The following is a 20082-nucleotide window of genomic DNA, read 5'->3' on the forward strand; positions in this document are numbered from 1 at the left end:
AGAGGAGTTGAGGCGTAACTGTTCGGATTTAAGCCTCTACCAATGTTGTGAGGTGGGTGCTGCTGTGAGCTACAAACAGGACAAAAAATTATCTGCCATCTGAATATGGTCACTCTCACACACAGTTTATCTCTCTCTCTCACACACACATGCACACACACACATGTGCTCACACATCTCGGCTCTTTCGGTAAAGCCTTTCATCTTGTTGATATAATAAAGGATTAAACCCTTGGTTCCCAAACTATACAGCAAGGCACACCCCTCCTCTGGAGCACTGCGACGAACTCAGAGGTTTACCAAAAGATATTTCAAACTTCCGAGGGAAATACAGCAATATTCAATATTTGTCAATAGCACACGAACTACCAGCTTGAAATAGTTCACAATTCACCCATCAGCTCATGCCACATTTCTATCAATGATATCATGTCCTTGAGAAGCAAAAAATCAATGTGGAACAAGCAATAAAGGTGACAGTATCCAATCTGATTCCAATATTTAAGAAATTGTACCATGCCCAACAGGCACACATATCCATTAGTAATTGTGGTTATTTAAGAATGAAATAAAAATGTTATTTTTTTCAATCTGTGTGTATTATTTTTTCAGGCAGGTAATAAGCCATTAGAACATCAATGTTTATACATATTTAGTTGCTTGGACCTAACTATTCTATAAGTGGCACTGTTAGGTATTTCTTCTGACCTAGAGGTAGCATGAAAAAACTGAGACATGAATTAAAACACAAAAAATTATGAGGCACTAAGGGTGCCATGAACAGAATAAGGTTGAGAAGCTCTGGGACTAACTAGGTGAGGTTGGCCAGTGTTAACTGTAAGCACATTAAAGCCACAGGCTCTCAGGAATATAATCCTGACGGGAAATTGTTCTTAGTTACCAGTATGCGTTGAACACTGAATACAAAATAAGGTGACATTCCACTTAGAGAAGAGACAGAAAGGGATTGGGAAATGTGTTTTCATAGATTCATGGGATTTTAGCACTTGGAAGGGGCTTTGAAAGCTTCTGCTTTTACAAGAGGTAAAAAGAGTTTTTTATGTTGGATGGAGATGTCTCCAAAAATTGGTAAAACTTGATCCTGAAAATAAACCAAAGTAAATCTAAAAGGCACAAATCAGGCATGTGTGCTAAAATGGTCATTCTTACCCTGTTTCTGAACAAGGGGTGGTGGGAAAATAATGGGCAGCATCACGCTGTAGAAAAAGTACAGGCGGTGAAGGCAGACTCCTGAGACCAGTCCAAATTCTCCTACTGACTGGCTCTGTGGTCCGTGTAAGACACCTATGCTCACCAGACTCTGTTTCCTTAACAGAGTTAATGAGATAACATATATATTATGACCTGCCAGGCATCCAACAACCAACAGGTGGCAATTAAGGTGCCTAGTTATAGGTAAAGGAAGGCGTCAGGAGGTGGCAATGCTGTGTGTGCACGTACAGGACAGCTTCATCACACCAAAGCTATGGAATGAGGGAGGAGCTTACGAATTCCTTTTTTTCAGTAACATTACTTTTCTTTCTAGCTCTCTCTTCATCACGCGAACTTTGAAGAGTCTGGTCCTAACCCCTCCCTTTTCCTGTGCTGTATCTTCCCATATGGCTGCCTTCTGCAGTGTCCCCAAGAGATGGGCTTCTTGGGGCTGGCAGGGAGGGGAACATGGTGATGGACCACCACAGACATTATTTTAAGAACAGATGCTACCAGGTCAACTGACTCAGACTCAAGTTCATAGTCTCCCACCTGGCGTTTACTGTGAACAGCATTCACAGTCATTCTGCCTCTTTCAGTTCGATGGTTCAGAATGGTAGTAGGTATTAATAGATGGACAGACTTAGGCCCTAGGGTTGCTGGCAACATGCCACAGAACTCAACTGGTACGGAGGTAATGAATGAGACCTTCATAAGAAAACAGATCTCAGGATATAAGAAGTAGACAGAAATTTTTTTTTCAACATGCAAACCTCATCCTCATTGTAAATTTCATATTCACCCAGATATTTGTTTTTTTACTAGTGCAAAGCATATCTGAGCTACAGTCCACTTGCTAAGAGTAATGAGCAGTGTACATTCAGTAATTCAGTTTCTTCAACTCATTATATAATGTTTCTTTACTAAGAGTCAGCTATCAATTAAGTGAGACTCTATCCAATGTGATACTGAAATTCTGAGCTGGATGAATCATTAGTAGAGAAATTTGTGAATTATGATTAGGGTATTTAAAATTTATTAAATCTAATTTTATGTAGAATCACTTTTTTAAAAAAAAGCCTAGAATGGTCATTCAAATTATTGTTCCTTCTTTTTTGGGGGCGGGGCAGGTTCTCAGAGGGAACATGGAAGATCAACAATAAAACAGAGTAACTGGAAATGATGTTCTTCTTTGTTAGCTTCTAATGTGAAGAAATAATTATCTGTCAGGGCTAAGCTGTTCCATTGGTAAAATGGGAAGAATATAGATTTTTTAATTCTTCAATCTTTAGATCACAAAGCACTACTGTAATGGTCAATTATTGTAAATATAAAATAATGGTGTTTGTCACTGAAACTGAGAGAGAAAACACTACTCACCGATTTAGAATTTCTAGGCTCCAGCACCAGTGATAGTTTGTAAATATCATCTTCTGTGTGATAGAGGTCCAGAGAAAGCTACAACAAATTAGAAGGGATAAATAAGGATGTTGAATCATTTATTTACTTATTTACATTACTGAAATTTTTCCAAACTAAATGCTTAAGCTCAATGTCCAATAACTTGAGTGAATGTAGAACATTAAAAAGATAGCATGCAGAGGTGGAAAATGAAATTTTTTTTAAAGAAGTTTTAATATTTTATTTTTTGGCCACGCAGGATGTGGGATCTTAGTTCCCCAACCAAGGAGTAAACCCATGCCCCCTGCACTGGAAGCGCAGAGTCTTAACTACCGGGCCGCCAGGGAAGTCCCGGAAAACAAAATTTTAAAAAGAAAAAAGTTAAACCTAGTGTGGTCATCAGCATCAACAAGAACCATTGACTCAATTTTTCTTGATAATTATTGAGTAGCTCCTAAGCACCAAGCACTGAGCTGGAGATAAGGGATCCTTGACGTTACAGGCTAGGACTGGGGACAAGTGTATAAAATAAGACTTGGAAATGGAATAAATGGTGTCTTGGAGGTTTGACTAAAGAACTGCAGAAATGAAGGAGCAATTAATAGGTTTCTATTATTTCAGGGCATTGTGCTAAGTTCTGGTGATATAAAATGGTATAAAATCATTCCTGCCCTCAAGGGCCAGGCACTTTATTTGACTAAATAGGACCTGAACACAAAAAGATATATTCACATCAACAAAAGGCAACACATGCTAAATGTGAAGGAAGTTGCCCCGCTCTAAGTGCTATAGGAATTTTTCAGGGAGGCAGCGTGTAAAGCATGAGGGAGAGGTTTTGGAGACCGGTGGGTTTGAGTTCAAATTCTGAGCCTGCCACTGGTTAGCTCTGTGGCCTTGAGCCAGTTATTTCCTCTCTGACACTCAGTTTCCACTTCTGTAAAATGGAAATGATCACAAAAGTCCCTATCTAATTGGATTTTTATCAGGATCAAATGAAATAATGCATGTAAAGTACTTCACACAGGACCTAGTACACAGTGAAATCTCAGGAAATGTAATCTGGTGTTGTTGATGTTATTGTTATTATTATAGCTGTTACAACTACTCTTATTATTATGTGTGGGGGCCACTGAGGACAGAAATGATCAGGATGGATTCACAGAGGAACTTGTGAACTGGGACCTAACTGGGAGGACTTGGAGAAATAAAGACAGAGAGAAAGATTAGGGTAGGCAAGGATAAGAATGTAAATGAAGATTAAACTGCGTGGATAAAATCTGCAAAACCTTAAAATGCATGGTCCCACTTACCTAAAACAGAAGTCATAAGATTTAAAATAAGCCTGGATAATTCCCACACGTGCCCTTCAATGTTAAGAACCTGATGAATCATACCATTTTATCAACAGGGAAGAGAACCAGGTGCCCTGTCCTTTCTCTGACCATTTTAAGCATGAAAATTTTCCTTTGACATATTTTGTCTAAAGATAAAGTCTTAATGTGAAAGGCTTTATTCCATTTCCAAGTCTTATTTTATACACCTGTCCCTGGTCCTCGTCTGTAACATCAAGGATCCCTTTATCTCCAGCTCAGTGCCTGGTGCTTAGGAGCAAGAGAAAACTCAGAGGCACAGGATGTCTTTCAAGGATTTATCTTGCTGTTCTATCTCATTTTTTAAAACAAGAAACTGGCATTATAAACTGTCATTTTTGCATCATTCATTCAACAAATATTTACTGGTCACCTAATATATGGCGGGGACCATTGTAGTCACTATTCTAGCTACTAAATACAGCAGTTAAATTAAGGATTTCATATATCTGGTCATGTATTGCATTATCTAGACTTTGTCATCTAAAGGTTTTTTTAAGCATAATAAAATTGACTTTACTATAAAATTGCCCCAGTATCATTTCAGATCATGAAAATCATGCTCACAAAGAATGCACACTGTATCCACCTTCCTCTGAACGGCAGTCACTTCTACCTCCAGGGGCCCTGCCTTTTTTCAGGAGAGGAACTGTCCGCATGTCACAAACAAATGCTTTGAGGAACCAGCCCACCATATAAAAGAGTGAAGGGAGATGCATGAAAGGGATATTGTGATAGAGACATTGGTATAACAATGTATTTGGTAAAAGAGTTTTGCAGATATGATTAACTTGGGGATCTCTCCTCATAGCTCAACAATAAGAAAAATTTGTGCTGATAAGTGGAATTTGACACTGGATCTCTGGGTTAGGTAAGCAATAGGGGAAAGTGTGATCACTGATGAATGGGAGATAGCCACTACTCATCTAAGGCAAATTGTTGTCAGTTTGATGACAATTGCCACATCTAATTTGTCAAGAGAAGTCAGAAATCTAGAGTTTTATATAAAATATCCTCATTTTTAAGCACTGGCAACTAATAACAAATTTTTTTTTATGATTCCATGTGGGCCAAATAAAACACATCTGCCATGGGCAGTTGCCCACTGTTTTGTAAATTCCACAACAGAAGACTCTACTGGTCTCTAAGCTTCATGAAAGGAGACAGTACATTTGTAATTCCACCTCTATAATCCCAGTCCTAGTTTGCTACCTTGCACTGTGAATGTGACATAGACAGAAAACTGACTGACTTCTTCCTTTTGACTTCCTGTTGTCAGGAGTTAATCCGGGCTTTGATGAGTATGTTCCTGTGCTCCTGACTCTTCCTCTGATGACAGCACTGGCATCTGCTGGAAAGGAGATGCCAGCAGTGCAAGAACATCCAACCAGAAACCCAAATAAGCCACACACTAAACAGGGGAGATGCTCTTTCAAAAGACACAGAACATCCCTGAGTATTTTCATATGTCACATGGACAGATATCTGACTCTATGATGGAAATATTTTTGTTTTCTCCCAATGTTTGCTCTCCATTTATTAGTGGTCGTATGAACCTAGGCAAGTCATTAACCTTCTTGAGTCTGTCTCTTGATCTGTAAAATGGGAATCATCAATAATAGCTCCCTCCCAGGATTGTTGTGAGGATTAAATGAGCTAATGGTGTCCAATGGGATTTGTTTAGAGGGCCACACAGATGGAAACTGCAGGGTTTGGCTCCCAATCAGTGCAGCAGCCAAATGCCACTGTGCTCATCCACGAGTGCAGAGCCGCCTTCTGGGTTAACTCTAGCCATCTCTCTGCTTTCCAAGCCGTGATCCTACTTGCTTTCTCGGATCTCCTCTGGGCCTTACGGCCCTGCACAAAGTGATCTGTTCTACTTCCTACGCACCTTTTAAATAATATAGGCAGCTTGTCAATGGGGTTTCAAAAATATTTATTTGTGTCTAACATATTTTAAGCTTGTTTGTTTCTAAAAAATGTTCTGAGTCACTGTTTCAGGTTGTTGCTTTTACATCCAAGCCTATCAGCAAAGATGGCTGTGGATTTAGTCTGCACCTCAGGACCGACATTGTCTTGACTGGAGAATTGTAAAATAACACACACTTGGCCATCAAACTGTCTCCATTCACCATTTTTGCAATTCTTCCTCTTCCTCCTCCTCTTCTTCTTTCTTCTTCTTCTTCGATTGTAAAAATACAGGGGCTTTCCAGTAATTTGCATATACTCAGAATGGTAAATGTAACTGATAGATCTAAAAATACTATGAAAAAAATCAGACTATTTCGTATACCATGAAACAAGAAGCATCAGTTTAAAAGCTCCTGGTTACATGAATTGGGATCACAGTGGAAAATGTCTTCTCCAGATCTTCCCTAAAAAGGGGAACAATCCAAATCCCAACAGTTTGGCAGTGTGGTCCTCTTTCCTTCATGTGCCAGTACTGTTCAGGGGGCTCAGATTACAATGATAAAAATGGCAAACATAGTCCCTGCTCGCATAGATTTCATTTTGTAATTAACTCTTTCTTTACACACCCATGAAGAGGGAGAGAGATTATTTAATTTTCACAGATGCAAAATAAAGTAAATGTCAGCAATATTCCCACATTACAGAGTAAATGTCCATCAGAGAGAAGAGAGAGAGAGAGAGCCACAAACTGGGATTCAGAAGTTGGCTATTTGCAAGCCTTTTGTCCGTTATGAATCGCAGCTTCTTCATTTCTAAAATAGGAAGGGGCAGGGGTGATGTTACACCCTCTGACCTGCCCAGGCTACATCACAGGGTGTGTGTGAGAATCTACTGAGGAAATGTATGTGAAAAGTGCTGTGAAAGCTGTAATAAACTATTACAGAAAGTTCAAGCATTGCTATACAGCCTACTGCACAGAGCAGGCATTTAGTAATTGTTCATTAACTTAAGAGTTCTCATTTTCTTTCTTCCAGGGCTCTCAATCATATATCAGCTTCCTCACCTGGGACCATGTTTAGAAGCAGTCACTTCAGGCAGAAACTTGACCTAGAGTCTTGGAGCAAAAAGAATCACCCCTTCAATGCTGTGCTTAATAAGAATGACCTCACATGCATTTGGGCAGCTGCAGTCAACGTATGGCTCTAATCTCAACATGTATGTGGTTCATGAAATGCTCACTGGGCTCCAGTGAACACCTCCTGGGAGTCTCCTCCATCCTCATTCTGAGGAGATTAATCTGCCTAGGGCCAGGAAGAATGAATGCACCGAACTTTCTCCTTGGTTGTGGGGAGAGAGGAAGGCTTTTGGCTTTAAATAGAAACTGGCTTGACAATTGTGCTCATCTGCGGAACTGTGCTATCCTGATGAGCCACTGGGCCGGAACCACAGAATTAAGTTGACACTTGGTTCCTTAGTCCCAAGGCTCCACCATTCCTTACATCTAGCACCACAGAAGTTTAGAGCTGGATGAGATCTTACAAATGAGCACAAAACCCTTTAGGAAAAATCCAAAGTCAAGACGAGTTAGCAAGGAGACAAAGCTAAGTAACTGCAGAGGCAGGACAAAAAGTTATGTCTCCCATCTGAGACTCTTGCCACTATATTACACTATACTATACAATGCTGCTGTGGCTAAATATGGTGCTTGGTGGCTTCTAAATTTTCCTTCAATTCCTGAGAGAGAGAGAGAGAGAGAGAGATACACAGAGAGACTGAGAGATTGAGTCTTTTTCTTTTTTCTTTCGTTTCCAGCAAAAATGAATTATTTCTTAGCTTTTACTTCTGGAGTTCAGATTTTCCATCTGCAGCCCCAAAATTTCATTCCAAATCCTTTAGTATTTCTCAAATATCTGTCCTGATGTTGCCTGCTGCATTTACAATTCAAATTTCTTTTCCCTACTCCATCATTACTTTTTATCCAGATGAGGAATTGCCCAGCATAGGCAGCTGCTCATGAAGTTCTCCCCCAGCTCGTGGAGGCAGCCTGAGCACAGACACTTGGAGCCTAGGCTACCCCCTGAGACTGGTCTTCAGACATCACCTGTGGCTGTGGGGTTACAGTCTGATTGGGGCTGCAACTCTGGTCACTTATTCATGGAAACAGATTTACATGGCAAATGGTTAATAAAGGCAGCTGCCTGGATTATTGTGAGGTTCCCCCACCCTAATAGAGAATGTCTGGGTGTTTACTATTTGTTACACAAACTCAACCCCAAGAGATTTGTGCTTCTGTGTGTTGGCTACTTCTGCTTTATACTAAGAATGCAGCTACCATTATTGCCTACACCTAGGGGTTCTCTTCTTTGGTAAACAATTCTGTGTTCTAGGAACAGTTTGTGAGAAGGTCTAGGAACTGCACTCTTATCCTAATGCAGCAGTCCTAGAGGATTTAGCTCTTTGGAGTTCCAGAGGGGTTCTTGTTTTCATTCCCCATGGCCACTGGAGGAAAGTAGTCAATTCGGTGTTGCAGCCAAGTTTCAGATGCTACAGTGTCATAAACCCAAACAAGGAAGTTGCTCCTCCACTTGTTTAAGCAAGGGTGAGAGAATTTGCTTATGCCTCTTTCCCCCTGACAAAGAAGCAGCCAATGGGAAATGTTCTCTACTACACACCTGTGTGTCTAAAAGTGCTAGGACCTAGAGACCAGCTAATGGTGTGTGCCACCAAGGCCAAAACGTATGAGCAGTAGGTGAATTTCTTCCAACCCACTCCCAAATACAGCACCCAGTTCATCTGCTGAGCTCCTAAATATGCCAGGTATTGGGTGGGCCAAAAAGTTCTTTCAGGTTTTTCCGTTAAGATGTTATGCAATACTATGAGAGGTGCTGGGGACGGGCGATGTATAAGGCAGGTAAATCGAAAAAAAATCTAATGTCAAGTGATACCTCCTATAGATAAGAAAGTACAAAGTACAAGGGCAACACATGTGACAGATGCCTTACTGCTTTGGAAGGAAACAGAGAATGCTCCAGAAAGATAGAGGCTTTTGAAATTAAGCTAGTCATGGTGGAGTTGGGGGGTGGGTAAGGAAGGAATTTTCCAAGAAAATGCAAAGCCAGAAAGTAGAAGGCAGCAATTTGTGGTGGAAAGTATAAGTCCCACATTCCTCAAAGGCAGATGTGATGCGGGATCAGGTGATGACAAACGAGGAGAAACTGATAGTCAGAAAACAAGTCGTGAAGGGCTCCAGTGGCAGCCTGGGACCTGTATCTGGTGGTTTGGGGAGGTTCTTGGGGGTAACGGGGAGGGAGATCTCAGAGGAGGTCCCCGAATTACTCCAGGCTTCAACTACAGCAGTGCAGTGAGGATCAAGAGAAGCCGATGAGTTGAGGGCATATAGAAGGGGGTGATGAATTAGATGAGTGTGATGAGGCACTGAGGACAGGGCTGGAGGGCCTCTCTAAGAACTGCAGAAGCCAGAGCCGTGGAGGCTGAGACTGGGACCCTCAAAGCAAAGGGAACTTTCTTTGCTCGGAGATTGGTGTCTCAAGTCATTTGGGTTACAGGTGTGTTTCCCTCCCTTCATCCTTTGAGATTTCTTCCCATCTACTGACCCTGAATTCAACCCCTCCCCCACCCCCATTGTGAATTGCTGGCATGGATCTTCCTGCATACCCTGGGAAGTGAGGTGCAGGAGAGTTATTAGCACAAACTCCAGTCCGTTGGACTCACCGTGAGCAAGTTTATCAAATCCAGGTTGGGTTCCAAGTGGTGAGAGGCATTCTGTAGGGAGACCAGTTCACTCAAGGTAACGGAGAGCTGGTGCATTTTCACAATGTTCACTTTGTTCTCCTCCATCCAGTCTGGGAAAATGACATGGACTGCTATCAAGTCTTTCAAGTGGACGCCAAGGATTGGGATTTTGAAGCCATCACAGTCGGCAAAGGCCTTGCGGTAATTACAGTAATTGCCGTTGGAGGAGACCAGCTCCGTCATTTCATTCCAGTTCTGGGAACAGATGGAAAAGTAGTATTTTCAAACAGCCTTCCCTTCTGCCCACCCTCAGGCCCAACAGTGTGTGGCTAGGAAATTCCTCACCTACTGAAAGAAGTATCGATTGCACCAACGTTGATGCAGGGAAATATTAACCAGGGAAAAGAAAGTTAGAAAAATGTACTAGGCTTGGCTATGAGTTGGACAGCCTGTTCCATTCTGCGTCAAAAGAGAAATAGCCCACACCTCTGCCTACCTACTAGGGGTGTTGAGATGTTAAATAGCATCATGTATATATAAGTATTTTGTAATTCATGGAAATATTACAATCCACAAATACAAGCATGTATTGTATTGAAGTATGTAGTATATTAAAATTTCCTAGTTGTTCCAAGAAAGTTGCATTCAAGATATAACTTGAAGGGGCCAGTATGGGGTAGGAACAGTCATACTGATGTGTGAGATAGCTGTGGTTTTGGACTCTGCCACTAACTAGGAGGGTGACCTTAAGCAAGTCACTTCACTTTTGGGGACCTCAGTTTTCTTTTCTGTAAGAAAGAGGAGTTCAAATAAATAATTTTTGAAGACATACTGGTGGTTGCAACCTTCTATGAGCCTCCACTGAATTCTTATTCTTTACAATATTTAAAATATGTTTTGCTCTTTACTGGAAATTCATTACTAATCTAAAGGAAAATGAAACACATAATGAGCCCCATTATACTTGGAAAGGGTGCAGTGTTTGAGGTCACTCAGCAGTGCTTCTGTGGTTTATATTCTCCTGTTTATATGCACAAGCTATTGTTGGTTGCCTAACGGCAGCCATACCTTCCTAATAGACCCGTGTGTCTACTTTTGATCAGTCTACTCTTTCCCATGTGTCTCGGATGACGCTGTTTCCGTGCCCAGATCCAAGGATGGGTTCTGATCTACCATCATCATAATTCCATCCCTCTGGTTTGTGATTGGTTCAGAAACACAGAGTTAAGCCAATCAGTACATTGTATTCCTCTGGATACTGTTATTGGCCCAGGGGTGGGCATGTGATTTGAGATGGTCCAATCTGTCTAAAAAAAGAAGGTCTTTTATTCCATGGGTGCAGAGCTGAATAGAGGTTTTCCCTATCTCCAACTTTCATAAACAAGAAAGCATAATTTTCCCGTTGCTGCAGACAGCCCAATCAGGAGGGAAACCAATCCAATGAAAAACAAAAACTAAAACAAAAACCTCATACTCAGAGGAATACAGAGCAACTGAGCCAGAGCTCTGATCAGACCATGCCTGGACTTGGCCTTGCCTCTGGACTTTCAGGTATGTGAGACGATCCATTTCCTTATTGTTTAAGCAATTCCAAGGTTTTTTTTTTAACTTACAGCTGAAAGTGTCCTTACTGATATAACAAAGTACACGCTTACAAGGAAATCTTTTCATAAGGATGAAATGTTCTTTTTTGCTCAATAAGGAGAAATATTATTGTGGTCTGGAAATAAATATGGCAGAAAAAGTTCAGTTTGGGAAACAATCATTGCTTAAATTTTTTTTTTTATCCCTGAAAACTGAGCTATAAATCTGAGGGCTTTCTATACAAAAGATTTCTTTCTGCCTCCCCTTCCTTTGTGTCTTCCACCGTGTTGAACACAGTAATATGAAGAGAGCAGGTGTTCAATGACTTCATTTGAGGATGGGACGGTAGTAATGATTTCTGTCATATTTGCCTTGTAACCCCCATGTATTTCACAATGCCTATCACATAGTAAGCACCAAACACATATTTTTTGAATATTTACAACTGCAATATGTTAACAGTGTTCAAAGCATTCCTATTAGGACACTTGTTGCCACCTCTAATCTGTTTTTCCAGGTGGTATGGCTGTAACCTCCTATTGTCTAAGAAGAAAACTTTCCCCTTCTGAGTGACATTTGTTAGGATCATCCTACCCCCAAACAATTTACAAACGAACTTTCTACTTGGGTTATGATCTGATCCACTGTACCTTTGTAACTTCTGAAGAAAGATGAGAATGGGTCTCTTTGAGCCGGGAAATGGAACTATGACTAAGGCCTCCTACCACTGCCATCAGGGTGTTAAAATTTTTGAGCTGAAGGAGCTTCTGCAATAGAAAAGGTTAACTTCAATACTTTGTAACAATTTTTGAATTATTCTGACCTTTTTGAGGTACAGATGAAGTCCTACAACTTAACAACAAGGATGTAGGGAAAATAGTATCAATTCAAAATGAAGTACAAATGAAATCCACTAGAAAAATATATCAATCATTACACAGAAAAATAGCTACATTAAATGCTTCCAAATATGGCCAATTAAAAGCAATCTTCTTGCATGAGAGAAGTATATTTGCTCATTAGACATTTATGGGTATTTTAATTGGCTTTTATATTGTGAACTCCAAATTTTTTCAATGACTTTTCTCAGTAGAGAGAATGAATATCTAGAATCCTTTGAGAATCCCAGTCTAATTAACAGACATACATACCTTGGCAACATTGATAAACTTTGTGATGACTTCTGCCCTTTGCTGAGGGGTTGGTTTGCTTAGAACCATCAACTGGACCCACTTAGAGATTCCATTAAATAAGGCAATAGATCTCTCCAAGGTTGGGTTATTCTCCAGGCAGCCATGGATGACATAGCTTTGGTAATCAGTGAACTAGTAAAGGAAGATTCAGAGACTCTGAATTATAATGGAGTCTTTGAAAAAATTATAAATTAGAATGTTGCATGGAAGGGGTGAGATAATGTTTCACAACAGCAAAACGATTTCTTTCATTTCACATTTATAATGGCATCTTACAAGTTTGAATATATCTGTATCTTTAACATGTTATTCTGCTGCATTTCACTCTTCCACACCCAGATGCACACTTATTACACACCACAGTGTTGATGGGAGGAGGAAGGGACAAGACTCAAAGTCATATTCCAGTGAGTCCAAAATTTGCTGGATCATAAGATCCACCTGGGGCATTTGCTAAAATACTGGTTTGGGGGAACATGTCAGACCTAAAGGATCACTGTTCCAGAGGAATAACCTAAGAATCTCCATTTTTCACCCACTACTGGTGATTCCAATGGTCAGGCAAGTTCGAGATACAATGGCATACATTAAAGAAGAGGAAATGAATATAAATATTATAATTTCAAGTCAGAATAAGTTTGCAATGTGTTTTCAAGAAGAAAAGAGAAAAAACAGCAATTGAGTAAGGCTGCTCTTTGGCAAAACTGACACATTTTCAGGAAGTCAGCATGGATGTCATCAGATACATATGAGCCTCCTACCATATAAACAGAGCAGGGGATTCCCTCTCATGGCCTGCCTGTGGGGAATCAAAAGGTCCTCTCCAAGTAGGGTTACTTAGTGAAAAGAATCAGTCTTTCAGAAATCCATACTTCTAACCTCATGTTCTTCTTTGCAAGCAATAACGTAATTCATTCTTTGGCATCTTGGAAAAGAAGGAGTGACTTCCCCAGAGCTTGGTTAGACAAAGACAAAGGCTGTTTGTGAACCATTGTGGAAATATCATAACAAATGGATAGTGAGTAGGTGGCTAGGAAGAGATCACAGTCAGGGGGAAGAAAAGGGATGCAGAGGAGGAACTCTATCAAGACAGAGTAGGAAAGAAAAATTTAATCCAGGATATCCATCCCTGAGAAAGAAACAACCTGATGTTGAGATTCTCCTGAAAGCTTACAATTCCTATTTTCAACCTATATCCATAATCAGGTATTTATACATATCCCAACCTAAATAAATATTTCTTCTCCCAAAATGAAGGGCCCAGCTAAACATGTTCACTTGGGAGAAGTCAACAGAGCTAAATAAACCTTGAATGGTTAAATCTCCACTGAATATTTAGAAAATCATGCTTTAATCCTATGAAAGGAGACATTGAAAATAGCAACAGAAATATAGCTCCTGAGCCATAAAATAAAGACAGGATAATATTTATCTTTGGTTAAAAGGGATTGTTCCTGTGAGTTAAGGGCACTTTTCCAGTGGAGCACAGTGACAGAGGCTGCCAACACTTCAGAGTATGAAAATGCAGCTCTTGGTAAAGTTGGCATGGTGGTTGTTATCCTTGGAAGAATAAGTGTCCAGTTTCTTACTGAGATCCTTCTAAAAGATTTATGCTCCAGAAAAGTGAGGTGCTCAGCCAATTCAATGGGCTCCAGATGGTCAAAGAGCAGACAGGCTTTTCCCTTCTTGGATACTTTTTTCCTCTGTGTGACTCTTCTCATCCAGTCATAGGAAGGACTATAAAAGAAGAGTGAGTCTGGTCAATGTGCTGAAAGCTCATTTCACTCAATGGAAGATATTAACCTACTGACTGTGTAACTCTTGGCCTGCTTCCAGGGGCTTGTGCAAAATACACGCCCAGTCCTTCATATTTGAAGAGAAAACCACTGACCCATTGCCAATAGAATATAAACTTCGAGTTGTTTTTCCATACAGGGTAGGTTTGCACTGATTCATCCAGAATCCCTTACTTGGTCTTTCCTGTGACCAGTAAGGTTTGGATCATGAGGGAGAGGTTAGGGCTAGGTATATAAATTTTGGAGTTTATCAATATATAGGTGGTGATGGAAACCATCAAAAGCTGGTTCTCACACTTCAGCAACATATGGATTATTTGAAAAGCTTGCTATAAAGACAGAGACCTAGACCTCACTACCAGAGATTCTGATTTACTAGGAATGAATAATCTGAATAATCTGTATTTTTTAGTATAAACATTTATCAAACTCTTAGATGTCCCAGGCACCACTATAATCACAAGTATTAACTCATTAAATCTTCACAACAACTGTACCAGGTATTACTACTATTACTCCCATTTTATAGATGAGAAAATATAGGCACAGAGAGATTAAAATTTTACCCAAGATCACACAGCTAGTAAGTAGAGGAGTCAGGCTGAATAATCCTTATTTTTAACAACATCCCTAATAACTCCTGGATCACTCACCATTGATCACTCTTGAAGAAGTATTCTAGGAAAAGAGACTAGAGTATGAATGCCTAGGACACAAGAGCACATATTTGCAATATGGCTAACCATACTCACAGGCCTAAAATAGTTTTGTCTACAAAGTTAGCTAGTCAATATAAAATGCTAGCCTAATTAGCACCAAGTTCCTAACCACTGAGCTAACGAGTTCATGGCACAACTATGGTCAACATTTGTACAGCCTCAGGCTGACCTCAGAGCATCTCAAACTTGAATGATCATATGAATCAGCTGGGGATCTTATTAAAATGCAGTTTCCAGTTCAGCAGGTTTAGAGTGGGGCCTGAGATTCTGCATTTCTGTTGAGCTCCCAGGTGATGCCAATGCTGCTGATCCACAGACCACACTATGAGTGGCAAGGGTATAGGAGACTAGATTCAGTAACCAAGTACTGAGCATCTATTATGTGCCAAATGCTTTCACATATTATCTCAGGTATTCATTGGATGCTCATAATACCCCATGAGAAAGTACAATCCCCATTTTACAAATACAGAAATTGAAGCTTGGAGAGAGAAACTCTGTCCAATGGGACTGTGCTCATTGCATCAAAGCTTTCCTCAGAGAAGCACACCTTGATTCTGAAATGGTATGGATGGAGGTCAAGTGGGGTCATCACTACCCTCTCCCTCAAACAGTGGGCTCATCTTGTTTGAAAGAAGCTTGTGCCACTCTTACATGCTGGATATGTCGATGAGGCTGACGTGTTTCTCATATCCTAGTTGACTAGCTACTTCCCGGAATTCCTCAGTCATACGGATCAAACCGAGGTCCAAATTAAACTCTGCGGGAAACTTCAGAATCCAGTACCTGAAAGGCATCAAGTATTTTTGACAACTGGAAGATTTCAAGCTAGACCTCTATGGAAATCATGGTATCATTTTACAGATTACATTTTACAATGCATCAAGACCACATGCCAAATTAGCAATCTCCCATCCCTCATCCACCACATTGAGTCTCCCTCTTCCCTCCTTTAATCAAGGACTCAAATCCACCACTCCCACCCTAAGCCTTTCTTTCTCTCTCTTCAGAACCACTGCTGAGAAGAAACCCTTATCCCAATTCATGGCAAGTAGGTGGGAATGTGTATGGTGAGGGAGTAGAAAAAAAATGAATGTACTCTAAGAGCTGCTTTCATTCCCTAATCACATTGACCACTGCTTGATCTACAGTCCAAAAGAAAGATGAATTCTACTCCCAGGAACAGAGAAGGGCCAGTTTTAATAAAATCAATAAAAGGGGGACTTGAGTCGATTCTATTGTCAGACTAGGTCTGTTGTATGGTGAAAAGGAAACTGTCAACAATCGCAGAGCTAGAAACCACAAGACAATTAAATTCGTAAATATTTACCTCATGAAGTAACAGATCTTTAATCGAAATTCATCACAGCTTTCTCCACTGGCATTTCGATACGTACACTAGTTAAAGAAAAATCCTTGCACGTTGTTTCCTTTGCACAGACCTGCAGCTGTTTGATCAATTTAGATGAATTCCTAATAAGAGGGCCGTACTAGGAATATTAGGGTTATGTGTACCTTCAAATGGAGAGAAAAGTGTGTTCTGATGACATCAGTGCTAAATAATCGACACAATGTATTATTGCTCTGGGATGTATTGTTTTGGTCTGGAAGAGAAGCCATTTATAAAATTAGTTTTACCTTCCTGAGCACGTACCAAGTGATGACTGTCAACTGTAATTACAAATATACTACCAACTATAGATGATTTAAAATCAATAGTACATAAAAGTACCATTTTAGTCAAAAAGATTTTACATATAGGATTAATGCTTTATATAAGTACTCTAATTTCTTTAGTATTTGAAAATGTCATTTTTGGGTATATTAATACACATGTTGTGTTGTGATTTAGTTTCAAGTCTATTTAGTCATACTCTTTTTAACTAACGTATATTGAGCTCCTGCTATATGCCAGGCACCATGGATATGCAGTGAGCAAGGAATCCAAAGAAATGTTAATTCATAGGCAGTTTCAACTTTCATACAATCTGTACTTTCAGATATTAAACTTTACTGTGCCTAAATATCCCTTTCTATTTGTGTTTCATATAGCAGCAGACGTACTAATGATGAGGGTGCTGCTTGTGGGCACATTTTTGGACACTGTTTGGATCCTGAGGCGGGATGGACCAGACTGAGTCAGTTCCCTCCATCCTTCTCTATGTACTGCCCTTCAATAGTGGGACCTGTGGAATCCTTGGACCACTGGGTACTAGTATCTTGCTCACTTCCAGGAACCTCTGTTCAGGGTGAATGTCCCCTTATCTTCTCTAACATCCCCTTCTGCCCCGAGGTTGGGGGCATGTTGGAAGAAAGAAGTAGAAAGTGGAGGAAGCTTGAAGTAAGCAGATGGAAGCCACGCTGGCCCTGATAGTACTCAATGGACCCTCTCCCTCTGAGGCTCCCCTTGTCCTGCAAAGCTTCTCACTCATCTGCAGGACCCCTGGGCTTGCAGCCGGCAAAGACTGTAGGAACCAACATTAGTGGTTATACAATAAACATTAGATCTCGGGGAATAAAACCTCCGTATAAATGTGTGACTGTTTTGTAGCCATTTTCAGTCATTTGGCTTTTAACTACCTTTTAGGACTGTACCGTGTACAAAAGTGGTGGACTGCTAAAAGCCCTTATTATAGAATGGGATTTCTAACTATGGATTCTTTTTTTGCTTTTATATCAGAAGAAAATTTAAAATTAATATCAATTAACAAATTGTAATAAACCTGCTAGAATATTCCTTGTGTCTTGCCTGCAAGGGAAATGTGAAAATTTAGGTGGTGTTTATGCCTGAGCCAGATCATATTATTTTGGCTGGCATTTCCATATGTCTAAACTGTATCCTCTAGGTCCACCATTCTGCATTCCTAAAAGGAATAAATTAGCTCTTGAATCAGTGTTAAATATTCTTTCATTATACTAACAGCAGAAATATTTAAGACAAGTTAGAAACATTCAGTCTACAGCTCCTGTTTCATTTTATATCTAGTGATTATTTCCAAGCAGAGCCAACACATCCAGATGGATAGTTAACTATTTGGTCAATCATCCAGATGTTTTGTCTAGACATGTATATATATTCACAAAACAGCTGGATAACTGACTGAAGACTGTTTATTCATCTTCATTTACTGGCTGTGGTTAGACACTCTATCTAAATACAGAACTTGATTTATGATTGTAAAAATTACACAGTAGTTGAAAAGATATATGCAGAGAAGTTTTTCTGCCAACTCAGTGGAAGATAAATACCATCGGTGCATAAGTAGAACTATTCTTGGCAAATAACTATTATTCAGCTCTCCATTGTCATCTGTTAAAAAATAAAATAAAATGAGAGGTGAGGAGACGACAGTACATACTACTTTTCTCTTTTTCTAATATCAGTAGAGAAACATCAGTGTCAAAATTTTCTTGTAGACCCCATTATCATTTTCCTCCTACTTCTGCTGGTATTTCCTTGCAAATTAAGTGGGTAGGTCTCACCCTTCCTCTGATGTAAGGTTGCCAAATTTCACAAATAAAAATACATGACACAGTTAAATTTGAATTAAGTAAACCACAAATAATTTTTTAGTATATGTATGTCCCATGCACTATTTAGGACATACTTATACTAAAAATGTGGGTCATCTGCAATTCAAATTTAACTGAGCATCCTGTATTTTATCTGGCAACCCTTTTCTGTCTGGTTTAACTCTTTCTATAACAATCAGTTCAACAAACAACTCCTCTGTGACTCTGTTTGTGCAAGGAACAATCCAAAACGCTGAGGTAGATGAACAACATAAAAGGCATATAGCTGTAAAGTCTACAACCTAGTAGGAGATACAAGACATATACACAAAGACAGAATGCAGGAGCTTGGGCAACTCACTCTTGTCTAAGCCAAAAGACCAAGAAATTATCACAGCAGCATATACCTCAGTCATAAAGGGCTGTGGGAGAGTGGAGGAAAGTCATAAAGGGCTGTGGGAGAGTGGAGGAAGCAATCAGCATTCCTGACAGGGGAGATTAGGAATGATATTATGAACATCTAGGGTGACATCTGAAATGAGCTCTGAAGTAGAATTTCAGTGAAGTAATATGATAGAGGCATGGAGGTAGAAAGATGTAGGGAATGTTCCAGAAACATTAAGTGAACAGTATGGCTGGGGTATCAGCTGTGGGCAGTAAAGGGAAGGAAATGCAGAGGGCAGTGATACTGGGGAGACAGATTGGGGTCAATCAAAAAGGCTTTAAATACCAAGGTATGGAGATTGAATTCTGTTCCACGGCAACACCTACATCTGAACAGGGGGAAGGAAGAGTAGCAAGATGTACAGAAGGGAGAAAAGGCTCATACCAAACATCTCAATGCAAGTGCTCAGCAGTTCATCTAATGTTGCCGCTTTCCCAAGTCCACTTGACCCCATGGTTATTTAGCCGTTGTCAAAAAACTAGGGGCATTTTCAACATCATGTAGACCATCTCCATAATCATGCAAACAGGTGATGTTTGTGCCTAGTGGTGGTCTCTGTCCTAGAGTCTCAAGACTCTAAAGAAACAAGAAGAAAAAAGTATCAGACTAGAGTTCTGCTATCCGTTAAATCATGACTTTCCTACCTGAAAAGATAATGACTTCCACTGACTATATTTCTGCAAGAAAAGCATCAAAGTGACAGAGATTGTGTGAACCACCATGATGGTGAAATGCCTGCTGATCTGTTCCTTAGCATGTATGATGCTCTGAAACCACGGAAACGTTCCCTATTAAATACCATCCCATTTAGCAGCTGAAAAATTTTTTTGATACATGTTACACTTCATATTCTTAAGTGATAAAGACATTCAAGAGTACATTGTTATAAGCGTTACTTGGTTTAATATTATTACAAGTATATAGAGGGAGATAACTTTAAAGAGCAAATATATTGATGAGCGTTATCCTCAGGGATCATGTAAACGTTCAACAACTGGTAAAAAAAATCTTATTTGCATAACTTCTCTAACAGTAACAGTACTATTAATAGTAGTAAAATATTAACAATAATCTATTGAACATCCACATTATGTACCAGGCACTACACCAAATGCTTTGCATATATTATACAACTTGATCTTCATAACGATATTGTAAGGTAGATTATTATTTCCAGTTTACAGA

The 20082-nt window shown here is 39.8% G+C and overlaps 1 protein-coding gene across 5 annotated transcripts in view; it reads right to left on the bottom strand.

Annotated features, from left to right (window-relative positions):
* RASGRP3 (RAS guanyl releasing protein 3) overlaps positions 1-20082 on the bottom strand; it is a 104101-nt gene that overhangs the window by 21728 nt on the left and 62291 nt on the right. For 4 of the 5 annotated variants that reach the window (XM_029231844.1, XM_029231845.1, XM_029231843.1 and 1 more), the window contains 9 exons: positions 19282-19473; positions 18147-18249; positions 16270-16332; positions 15594-15725; positions 14014-14161; positions 12383-12556; positions 11882-11998; positions 9627-9902; positions 2593-2670 (listed from right to left, as the gene is read on the bottom strand). In XM_029231844.1, coding sequence (XP_029087677.1) covers positions 2593-2670; positions 9627-9902; positions 11882-11998; positions 12383-12556; positions 14014-14161; positions 15594-15725; positions 16270-16332; positions 18147-18249; positions 19282-19351 — 1161 coding nt within the window. In that variant the 5' untranslated portion in view covers positions 19352-19473. Of the gene's footprint in view, positions 1-2592; positions 2671-9626; positions 9903-11881; positions 11999-12382; positions 12557-14013; positions 14162-15593; positions 15726-16269; positions 16333-18146; positions 18250-19281; positions 19474-20082 lie in introns of those variants that run through there. The other variant, XM_029231846.1, reaches the window with a different exon arrangement.

Source organism: Monodon monoceros, unplaced genomic scaffold (assembly GCF_005190385.1).
Source record: "Monodon monoceros isolate NGI ecotype Baffin Bay Population unplaced genomic scaffold, NGI_Narwhal_1 Super_Scaffold_19, whole genome shotgun sequence".
In the NCBI taxonomy this organism is placed as follows: Eukaryota; Metazoa; Chordata; class Mammalia; order Artiodactyla; family Monodontidae; genus Monodon; species Monodon monoceros.